The 12,281-nt window shown below is 33.6% G+C and overlaps 1 protein-coding gene across 4 annotated transcripts in view; it reads right to left on the bottom strand.

Moving 5' to 3' along the window:
* The window catches only part of LOC136042636 (protein downstream neighbor of son homolog), a 78,719-nt gene extending 66,653 nt beyond the window's left edge, over positions 1-12,066 (bottom strand). Inside the window, exons 1-2 of one of the 4 annotated variants that reach the window (XM_065727615.1) lie at positions 11,999-12,066; positions 2,667-2,841 (exon numbers count right to left, since the gene is read on the bottom strand). In XM_065727615.1, coding sequence (XP_065583687.1) covers positions 2,667-2,824 — 158 coding nt within the window. In that variant the 5' untranslated portion in view covers positions 2,825-2,841; positions 11,999-12,066. Of the gene's footprint in view, positions 1-2,666; positions 2,842-7,714; positions 7,762-11,728; positions 11,790-11,958 lie in introns of those variants that run through there. The other 3 variants (XM_065727603.1, XM_065727608.1, XM_065727620.1) reach the window with 3 other exon arrangements.
* Between the last annotated feature and the right edge of the window lie 215 nt (positions 12,067-12,281).

The raw sequence follows: 12,281 nt of genomic DNA, 5'->3' as shown, positions 1-12,281 counted from the left end.
TCAGACGATTTTGGGAAAAAAGTCGCGTGGGAGGGGACCTAGTTGTCCTCCAAATTTTGGTCACTTAAAAAGGGCACTCAAACTTTAATTTCCGTTATAATGACCCCTCTCCGGATTTTCTAGACCCACTGGGTCGATAAGATTACCCCTGAAAAATAATAATAAATAAACAGGCATCCGTGATCTTTCTTCAGGCAAAAAATACAAAATTCCACATTTTTGCAGATAGGAGCTTGAAACCTTTAAAGTAGGGTTCTCTGATACGCTGAATCCGATGGAGTGATTTTCATTAAGATTCTATGACTTTTAGGGGGTATTTTCCCCTTTATTCGGAAATTAGCCAAATTTTCTCACACTCTTAACCTTTGGTGGGTAAAATTAAATTTAATAAAACATATATATTTAAAATCAGCATAAAAAATTCAATTCCTTTTATATATCTACTGGTATCAAAATTCCATGTTTTAGAGCTTTAGTTACTATTTAGCCGGGTCACTCCTTACTTACAGTTAGTTACCACGAACTGTTTGATTATTATATGACTTTATTTCTACTCGTTTAAGGGTTAATTAAGTCTACTTTTCTTAGAAAATCTTTTTTTGGAATTATTTTTTTAATTTTATAGACTACAAAGATTTGAAGAACAAACAACACAAAAATAACGGAATTACAACGTTACGTTAAAAAGCGTAAGATACCAAAAGACCAGAACATCGCTCGAGAAAAGGAAATCTGGACTTACACGCTTTTTATCATGACGTACCATCCGCCCTCCCCTTTTTCGAGTTTAGGTTTTTCAGATTCTTTTAGCCTGGGTCATTCTTATGATTCTAAGCTATTCTACTTAAATGTTCAAGTTTCTAGCTTGATTACTTTAGCTTGTTTTTCGGTGCACAAAGAAATACACACACAGCTCTCGTCATTTACATACGCAAAAGGAATGGGAATTGCCAGCAGGCTAAGATGATTTTCGTTGGCTCCCTCTACTTACTCAGGTCATTCGCAAATTTGGAGCCTTCCTAGAAAAAATAATAATAACAAATTCCAGAAAATTCAAATTGTACTGCCTTTATGATTGCATCATGCGAAGATCACAGACGTGATATTCGCATGATAGCCAGTATTCCCAGGGATTCGCAGGGAATAGCCAGTATTCCCCGAATAGTATATAGAAATTAGAGATGATAATATAAGAATTGAATAATAGTAATGCAGCAGATACTAATAGTAAAAAAATTGGTTTTTAAAATATGATGATAACAAAGTTAGAAATAAAATTCCTGAAAGTTATAAATATTATTCACAATAAAGGGGAGGCTTCTATTGATTTTCGGAAAATTTATTGAAACCTCTTTGTAAGAAAGGTGATAAGAACAAATGTGAATATTGACCAATACCTTGATTTCGGTAGGACGATAAGTGCTTAGCATGATGGTACTTTTTAGTACAAGAGACGGTACAGCTGAAGTTTTAAAAGTAGAATAGTGAACTTTTAGGTAGGGTCATCGATAATGCTTAAATCAACGACTGAGAGGTGTCTGGAAAGTTAAGGTAGGAAGCAAGGTCAGTATTAGGTGCACTGTGGAATCGGGAGTTAAGTAAGACTGTATGTTATCCCACTGTATATAACTAAGTATGTAAATATGACGACACCAGACCATCACGGTCCAAACTGGGAATGCTGATCTCCATTTCGTGGCCCTTTCGCCAGGATGCGCGATGGGGGGTTGGGTGCAATGCGGGGGGAAGGTATATGGATTATTTATACATACTTCTTCCTAAGAAACGCAATAAAGGCTACAAGAGAACAGCGGTAGGGTAAAATATCTCCTAGATTTGTATTACACAGATTATCAAAGTGTACAAGATAAATAAGTAAGCAGAATAAAGGTTTTCAGGGGTTTAAAGATTTACGTTGAAAAAAAGGTATGAAAATTAATGTGAAGAAGACTTTATTGGTTAAGTTAGGACTAAATAGGGACAAAAAGAGGATGTTACGCAACGAGAGAATTAAGCAAGTGTCTAGTTCTGTTTACCTACATAGAACATTGTTATATAAGATGGCGGAGAAAGTGCAGATATAAAATTATGATATCTAAGGTGTAGAATTCTTTTTCTCAATAAAATTTTTTGTAAGAATATGAAATTAAAGTATTATAAATCAGATTGGGAACTGAAAGCCACATTAGTGACAGTGGTTAAGCATGATTTTGAAACCAATGGGCTTAGAAAACTTTTATGAAGAAATACTGAATAATTTCCATTTGGAATTGCCCAACGACAGTTGTATAAGCTCCTTTCAACAACCATATACCAAACAATACGTTGAACGAAAATGCGGTTTCATCTCACTGCGGTTTCATCTCAAAAAATGCGGTTTCATCTCATCTTAAATGAAATTCAAGATGTCTTTAAATGGGATGAAAAGAGACAGAAAGAAACAGTTTATACAAACAAGGAATATTTGGGTGGGAGTAAAGAGAGAAGCCAGAATAGAGTAAGGTGGAAGAAGAGGGAGCGCAGATGTACTAACCCCATGCAGCTTGATGCTGTGTTAAGTTGTTAGTAGTAGTAGCATTATTACGTATTAGTAATAGAACAGTCTGAACATTTGTTATAAATAAGTATCACAAAAATTAGTTCAAATAACTATATTTGAGCTGCACCTGAATGGATTTCTCCTTTTAATTCCTGGACTTCTATCCATTATTTCGTTTGACTTCTGAGGAGACATCACATTTGAAATCCGGGCATGTAGAGCTTGTTTTCTCTTCTGTAATTGCCGCCTCATAACATCGCTTGGATTTTGCCATGATTCACTCATATTGTCTTGTTAAATGGCTAAAAGAAATATTATTTTCAAACTTAGGTACCGTTTTAAGAAATACAAACATACCCCAGCCCTCCCTGCTATGAGGCCAGATGTAGACTAGTCCTATACTGCATAAAAAAATTAGTTTATTGTTTAATTGGCTTTATCTGGCATTATGAACCGAACATTAACGAGAAATAGGCACACAAAGGTAAAAGTCTAGAGTTGCCACTCTTTTAAATTAAACGTCTTAATAAAACAAAAGCAGTTAGGTTCCTTATTCTATGATATTACCGAATATCATGGTCCCCTAGGAATAGTCCCCTAGGAATCTATAAAAAACTAAAATGAAACACTGAAACAGTGAAATCTTATTTTGTAATATGTAGAATGTTTCTATCAATCAGATTATTATATTTCCTTCTATTGTTATCCACTTTTCAAAGCACTTGTTTGGGATCAGTATTAAAGTCTGAATCAAGGGGCATGTTTTACCTTTTAGCCAGTAAAGTTAGGTATCTAAATACTAATTAATTTGGGTAAAAATCTAGTGTGTTGAGGCTTCTTTCTATCTTGAGAAGAAGTTGAGTTAGGGAAATGAAACTTTCCAGAATGAATCCCAACATCAGAATATACCCCAGGAAGGCTCTTTCACTTTGTTTTGAAAAGTTCTGTTTCAGACAGTATTTTTTAATTAATACTCAATAAATTCCCTCAAATTTCTCAACTTTTGAATATCTGCTTAAAAAACAGTAGAATATCATTAGAGTAGATGAACAGTAAGCTTCTATTTATTCAAATAGAAATGATTTTGCCAGCAGACATCCCACCACATACTTGAAGAATAGCTTTGTAAGATTACGCACCTCCATTTGTAATGGGCCCCCGAGGGACGTTATCCCTGAAAACCCTTTAGTTCATCTCTAGCGAGAAGACCTAGGTAAATGGAGCCTCTGAAAAGGGCATGGGGGGATGGTTGCTTCCCAATAGCTCTTCAACATTCCCTAAAATTTTCACCTCAATACCCTCAGCCATTCCTTAGAAATTGGGAATACGTACTTCTGACGATCAGCCCACATACAGTGGGTCTTGTTGTGTTGGGCATGCGTCTCCAAAGCTGTGGGGCTTTATATCATCCCCACACGCCTAGTTATTTGAGTTTTTGACTGTTTTGGGTAAGATGTCTATTTTGAAATTTTTACCCAATATTTTTGGAGGAAGGAGACCAAAAAAGCACAAGGGCAATCCTAACCACTTTTTGACATCCCCCTCAACAGGTCCTGAAAGTTATGACTCAACGCCCTTAGCTGTTCTTCAAATACTGCAGATCCTCCTTTTTTATAAACTGGATGCACATAGTACTTTTTGATTTAGTATAACATACCCCTTGACATTTTCTAAAATTTCACTTTAATGCCCAAAGTCTTTTCAGATACAACAAATTCAAATATTTTCCCTTTTCCTGATTATAAATCCTGCATGTTAAACACTGGGCTAATTATATAATTTACAATCCTTGTCCTGGGGCTTTGGAGGCATTATATCCCAGGAAGTATAGCCATTAGACCTTTTGACTATTTTTTTACAAGACGAAAATTACGAAATTTTAAAAAGTATTGAGCAGAGGGGGCAACTAAAATAGCAAGGAGGTTGGGGGGGGGGTTGCCCTCATGTCTCTTTAATGTCTTCTCAACATATCTTGAAATTTTCATCTTAAGTGCACTTAGTCGTTGTTTAGATATTACTGATATTCCCTTCTTCACAAGAAGCAAGCTCATGGTGTGTTTTGATTGTGGTCATCATCCTTCTGAACATTTCCTTAAAGCTTTACCAGCATTCCGTTAAAATTTCATACTCTAAGCCTTTTTGGAGATCCAGGATCAAAAATGCCCTCTTTTCTAATAAAAATCCTTACATGTTAACAAGCAGCAAAATACATAGCTTAGGCATATATCAATTGCCCTGGAGGCAGGGGGGTTTACCCTCTGATCACTTTTGACTTCTAAAAGAGGCATTTGCTGAACTGCCTCTTCCATTTACCCAGCTTTCCAGAAGTCTCTAGATTTAAAGTTAATACCTGCAGACTGGAAGATTCCCCAGTAAACAAATGTGGCAGCAGAGATGAGGCAGTCAACTACTGACCAATCTGTATCACCTCTACTGATGAAAAAATACTTGAAAGCATAGTCAATTCTGCAGTAATTCAATATCTGACACAAGGTAAGCTGTTGTCCCCATGCCAGCATGGTTTCTGTTGTGATTTATCAGTTGAAACAAACATTACTGGTGCATATGAATATGTCACCAAACTTATAGACAAGGGTTTTTCCAGTAGACATAGCTTTGCTGGACTTCGCAAAAGCATTCAATAGGGTATACCACACGAAGCTGCATATTAAGCTAGAAACTATTGGTATTGCTGGAGAAACTCTTGACTGGGTGATGCTTTTCCTCAGTAATAGAAAACAAGTAGTAAGTGTTTGGAAAAAATAGGCAAGCATTTCTCTTTAATGTTGAGGAAGTGAGAATTGGAGTGCCTCAAGACACAGTCCTGTGCCCAATTTATTCAATATTTTCATTAATGATACACCTTCTAATATCAAAAATTAAATGAGCCTTCATCCAGACAATTCCAAAGTAATCAGTCCAGTCAAAAGTCCAGATAAAATAAAAAAAAAACCATTTAAGCAGACCTGGACTCATTTACCTCTTGGGTGGAGGCTTGGAAGTTGGAGTTCAATGTTAAGAAATGTAAAGCAATCCATTTTGTTTAAAAAAAAAAACTCAAGACACCAATACTGGTGTCTTGAGTTACACTTTGAGCTTGATGATACTTTTAAATCAATTGGCTATCTAAGAAATATTGAAAAAAAAAGCTAAACACATATCCATGATTTTCCTTTTGGGAAAAAAATGCACATTTAACATGTGTGTAGATAGAAGCTTGAAACCTCGACTGTAAGGTTGTCTGATATGCTGAATCTAATGTTGTCAATTTCCTTAAGATTGTATGTGTATTCCCTTTTTTGGAAATCAGACAAATTTTTCAAGGCTTGTAGTAATGGATAAGTCGCATTAAACTTCACAAACTTTAGACATTTGGAATCAACATGACAAGTAAATTCTTTTGATGCATTAAATGTTATCAAAATTCTGTTTTTTTTCAGTTTTGGTTACTATTGGCCTGAGTTGCTCCTTAATTACAATTCATTATACACCATAAACTGTTTGATTTCCAAATTTGACTGTTGTTTCTTCTGACAATGACCCTCTCACCCTAGGAAAAGGAATAAAAAAAAACTAAAAGAAAACAATAAGAAAAAAAAATTTACCGTCCATGACTTATCACCAAAAGAGAGGAGATATGACTATGGCATTCAAGCTGCCCAACCATAAAAACTTATCCCAAATGTCTTTCAATCAGATGCCTCTTCAAAAAAGAGGATGTGATTGAACAATCTTGAAGAAGTGTACCAACTCAAAGTTGTATAGCAAATTCTTTCCCAATTGGGAGGTGAGTCTATTTAATTTGTTGGACCAGGGTAGAGTCTCTTCTGTAAGTATTGTGTCATTTAAATTATCAATTGACAAGGCATGGTGCAACAGGCCCTGGCAATTAGTTAGGGACCTGATCAGTCATCACACTATCATCACTGACTGGCAACAACAGGATCATCCCATTGCTGACAAGTGTAATGTAAGGTAATTGAAGCCTAGATGGCTTAGCCTGAGCGACTGTGTTGAATATTGGATTAAAAAAAGGTACTATTATAAATGAGTTAAACATGATGTCACAAATAAAAGTTTACCAAAAATAGAGCATAAAATTATCAACTTAAAAATGCTGCTCTTTTTGTTTTAGCATGGCTCTTTCTTGAGAGCCACTGCTGTACATGTCTACTGTTTAGTTCAAAAAGACCATGCTCAAGAGTGTTAGACTGCCTCACTTTCTTATATATCATACATAAACTGGTGGAAAAGGCTTAGAATGGTATATTTATACATTTTTCACAAAATTTAGCTAGGAAGAAAGTGAATAAATCTCTTAATTGCTTTTTTATGCTCTTTCTAAATATAATAATTGCTCCTGGGATAAATTTTATTTTTAGCCTGTAATTGGGCTCAAAAAAACTTTCATAGTTTTTACACAATGAGGTATAGTTAGAAATTAATTAGATATAAAAATTAGCTTTTAAATGACCCCTTAAAAAACTATATCTGTTTCAGTAACCTGATAGCAACAAAGAAAAAACAATAATTGCTACCCAGGCAAAATGTGATTTCCTTTATTGTTCATGGTGGGGTCAGTAAATTTCCTTTTTAGACTTTTGAACAATGATAATTCCAGTGGTACACTTTGTTTTGCAGTCACTTTCTTTTTGAAAGGATTTGGGCTCTTTTTAAAAATTCCTGCAAATTTATTTTCAAAACAACATTTTACTACTGAGATTAATTGAAACGTCCTGAATCAGCTACAAATCACAATTTTGGTAAAGGTTAAGAATAATGGCTCTTAAGAAAGAGACATACTAGAACGAAAAGAGAAACTTTTTTAGATTGCAAATTTTATACTCAATTTTATGGCATTATACATCCCTCTATTATTATTCACATTTTTAACTCATTTAACATATTATTTTTTATACAATATTCAGCAGCCTTACCCATGCTAAACCAAATATTTCTGAATCAACAAAGAATAACCAGTTTTACAACAGATCAATCAATGGAAACAAACAAATATATTATTAGATATGCATCAATTAGGAGAGGGAGTGCATTGTCACTGAAATGACAGTAAATTTCTAGACAAGCTACTTTTTGCTATCTTGGAAAGTGCTTAGGTTACAGACAGATCAGCAGACTGAAGTATGTCCTAGAAAGGTATTTTAAAGTACCTACCTTTACTCCTTCTCCCTCTACTGTAGGGGTTACTGACCATTGATGATCTTCAAAATTTCTTGTATTCTAAAAGTGAAACTTTGCAAAATAGATTTTCTACTTATATGGAGCACAAGAAAAGCATTTTCAGCTTCACAACTTTGCTCAAACGCAATTTATAATTATTAGGTTTTCAAGATCTGTAAATACATTTCCTAAATAAAAAAATCCATTGATATGGCTTGAAATTTTACCCAAATAACAGGACATGGACTTTTACTCAAGAAATAGGAAACAGAAGAGGGTTAACACACAAGCTTGGCAATACCTTCCCAGGTTATGTTTTTTGCACTGGATTCATTACTGGAAGTTTCATTTTCCTAACCTAATCACTTTCCAAGATAGTGAAAAGTAGCTTGTCTAGAATTTTACTGTAATGACTATTATGTTGAAAAAAACATAGAATAGAGAATCAAATGGCACAACTTTTTTTCTAGATCAGGGCTTCTTAAACTATGGGTCGCGACCCCCTTTGGGGTCGCGTAGCAAAATTATGGGGTCGCGAGTAGTAAAAATACAATTTAACAAAAAATGCTTTTTAACTTGTAAAATTATTGTTATAAAGAAAAATAACAATCATTGTAGATAAATATATCATAAAGTCTTCTGGTTTGAAAAGACTGTTTATACCGGCATTTCTATTCTGATGATTACAATATCTTGTATAAATTTACTATAAAACAGAAGATGTTATAGAAATTTATAAAAAATGTAGATTTATTTTTGTCAATCTCTTAAAACCGAAATAATCAGAAACCAAAAACAGATGGTGCAAGAGCGATGATGGGCAAAAATATTGGTTTTAAATCATTTTTTCAAGCTGTTAATTATGATCATATAACTTTTACTCATTGCCTTATTCACCGAGAGGCTCTTGCAGTATTTATATTTGTATCAGATTAACAACGCTTCTTGACTACTAAGGTCCCTGCGTCAGCCCTGCAGTGCATTGCTACAACATGATTTGATCTCTGGGTCCCGTATTACCAAGCTAAGGTCAAACCCACTGCGCCACCACAGAACAGGCTCTTGCAGCAAAAAAAATTAGCACCAGAATTGAACGATGTGCTTCAGGATGCTGTTAAGGTCATACATTTTATTAAGAGCCATGGCCTTAACAGTCGCTTATTTTCAAATATCTGTAAGGATACAGATTCCAACTACACAGCTTTGTTATTACATGCAGAAGTAAGATGGTTGTCAAGAGGTCAAAGTTTAAAAAGATTATTGTTATTAAAGGATGAGATCGAAATATTTTTAACTGAACGAAAATGTGAATTTGCTGCTTTTTTTCAAAATGACTTGTGGCTATCCAAGCTGTGTTATTTGTGTCCTGTGGTGGCGCAGTGGATTCGACCTTAGCTTGGTAAAACGGGACCCAGAGATCAAATCACGCTGCAGGAATGCACTGCAGGGCCAACGCAAGGACCTTAGTAGTCAAGAAACGTCGTTAATTCTTAAATGATAAGCTGTGTTATTTGTCAGATATTTTTGTGAAGTTAAACGTTCTTAACTTGTCTCTTTAGGGTAAAAATTGCGACGTATTTACTTCAAACAATAAAATTGAAAGTGTTATTAAAAAGATCAGCATTTGGAAAAGTAGGGTCAAAAAACATTCATTTGAAATATTTTCCAGTTTTGACAATTTTGTAATTGAGAAAATTCACTGTAAAACTTTTATTTAATTCTTAAATGATAAGCTGTGTTATTTGTCAGATATTTTTGTGAAGTTAAACGTTCTTAACTTGTCTCTTTAGGGTAAAAATTGCGACGTATTTACTTCAAACAATAAAATTGAAAGTGTTATTAAAAAGATCAGCATTTGGAAAAGTAGGGTCAAAAAACATTCATTTGAAATATTTTCCAGTGTTGACAATTTTGTAATTGAGAAAATTCACTGTAAAACTTTTATTGCAAAAACTATTGTAGATCACTTAAAAGCACTAGAAATACAGTTCCAGATATATTTTATATTAAATATTGATTTATAAAAAATAGTTTGGATTCAAAAGACGTTTTGGATTTGCTTAAGTGAGATTGATCATCTGCCACTTAAAGCTCAAGAGAAATTTGCTAAGTTTTTGTGTGACTAAAACTTAAAACTACAAATCCAAAAAAAGCCCTTGACTGATTTCTGGATCAGAACTGGAACTGAATTTCCCACAATCACTGATATGGTGTTAAATGTACTTCTGCCATTCAACACCACCTATTTATGTGAAGTTACTTTCTCAGCTTTAACACACATTAAATCTCAATATGGTTCAGCAATAAAAAATGTTGAAGAGGTCTTACATCCAGCAGTTTTGAACATTACACCAAGATTTCATTTGTTATGCAATAAAAACAGGCACATCCATCTCATTAAATTTTTAATTTAAACTTTAATTTAATATTTACCACACAACTACTTGGATATATTCGAGAGATTTAAGATGGTCAGAATCCACTTTTGTTTTTGAAACTATAATAAAAACATTTCTATAACATTTTGTGTAAATTTCAATTTTAGATTTATATATGTTTTGAAATGAATTCTAAAATTCATATATTTTCATATGCATATGTATATTGTTACCTAATAAATATATCATAAAAAAAATTAATTTATTTTTCTTTTATGCTTGTTGGGGTCATTAAGAAACTTGTAATCATGGGGTCAGGAATTACAAAAGTTTAATAAGCCCTGTTCTAGATTCTACCCTATATAGCCTAGGGCTATACATGGGATAAATTGTCCAAAATGCAAAAATAAACAACATAGAAATGGGCAGAAAATTAGGAATCCAAAATGTCTCCCTTTTCAGTCTAGCATGTTTCTATCTAGAGAGCTGCTATTCTAGTATTTGTTTTCTCACTAGTCTAGAGAGTTTGGTAAATTCTAGTTTAGCTACTTTTTGCTAGCCTATGTTGGAAAGGGGTTAGGTTAAGAAAAATGAAACTTTCAGTAATGAATCCAGGGCCAAAAACATATACTCTTGAAAAGTATTGTCAATCTTCTATGTAAACCCTCTTCTGATTTCTAAGTCTTAGAAATTTGCCTACTTGACAGATCTACACCTATTGAAATATTGACAAAACAATGTTTTACCTTAATTTTCAGTTATCATTTTCTTTTTGTGGTCAATGTTCCTATTACCTGAACAATTGTTTAGGGTCATGAAACTATTAATAATAGATGCTTTTTGACTTTTGGAACATCTTTTCTCTCTTGCAAAACTACTGCAAACTCACTGTTATGGAGTTATTATATATTTGCACATTAGGTGGGGGTTTAAAACATAGCATATATTAAATACAGCAATGGTTAGTTTATGTATTTAATATATGCTATGCTTTACCCCACCCCCTAATGTGTAAATATATAGCCTAATTTGTTTGTAAACTATTAGAGATTTGTAATCAACAAAAACAGAAATGATTGCAATTCTATATGTGTAAACACAAGAATATTTGGGCTGGAATAACTTCATAATGGTGAGTTTGTGGTAATTTTGCAAAAGGGAAAAGATGTTCCATTTTTCTTTGATTTTAGTTCTAAAATGTGATTCATCTCATTTGTGTAGACTTTTAAGCTATATCAATGTGTTTTTTTCCTAAATCTAGGGAATTGTGCTTGTCAATCCATCAAACCTCATAAATTGGGATTGAAAAAAAGCTGTGAAGCTGAAATTTTTTTGTTGTACTTTATTTAAGCAGAAGATCAATTTTGCCAGGTCTTAATTTTATAGAAAACATATTTTTAGAGGTCATAAATTGTCAAGATAGGTATCAAAATAACTTCCAGGACATAGGCTACCTTAGTCTGTAGACACATCCCTGAAAGTTTCATTTTCAAGACAGAAAAAATAGCTAGACTAGAATTTTACCAAATATTTTACCCCAGAAGCAATTTGGAAAGAACATAAAAACACTCATGCATGTGATGTGTTCATTTTCTACCTATCTAAATTATATGAATAAGTATACAATTACCCCAAGGACTAGATTTCTTTTAAATCAAAATTGGGTGTGTTCATGTTTTTCTTCTCTGAAGTTTTAAGTAAGCCTAACTAGAAACAAACAACTCAGTTACAATAGGCTAGACTAACACTGAAGTAAAATTAATTTACGAATGGCCTAGAAAGTGGCACAGGTTACTGATGAGCATAGAGTCAGAGGATCTAGCATTAAATCCTAATTTCAAATATAAGCATCCTATTTACTCTTGTAAATCTTGTAGAGCACCAAAAATAGAAAATATACCCTATTGCAGCCAAATTAAATTTTGAAAAATGAATCATCGCCATCTAAAAAAGAAGTTTTACCTGAATTCTAGATAGCAACAAAGATTTGGGGACACTGTTTTCATAGTAAGTAGGTCTATCACAATGGCTCAAATAGATTTTGGAGGTTACTCGCTAGTAAATTGCAACTGCTACTGCACCTATAACTGATGGAATATTTTGAGATGACCGTAGTTGAAAGGTCCAGTTAATAAACCTTTGAAGATGTGTTGTAGTTTTACGCTTGGAAGATTATTTGATTT

This window comes from Artemia franciscana, chromosome 2 (genome assembly GCF_032884065.1).
Source record: "Artemia franciscana chromosome 2, ASM3288406v1, whole genome shotgun sequence".
In the NCBI taxonomy this organism is placed as follows: domain Eukaryota; kingdom Metazoa; phylum Arthropoda; class Branchiopoda; order Anostraca; family Artemiidae; genus Artemia; species Artemia franciscana.
This window is presented reverse-complemented; position numbering and strand designations above follow the sequence as displayed.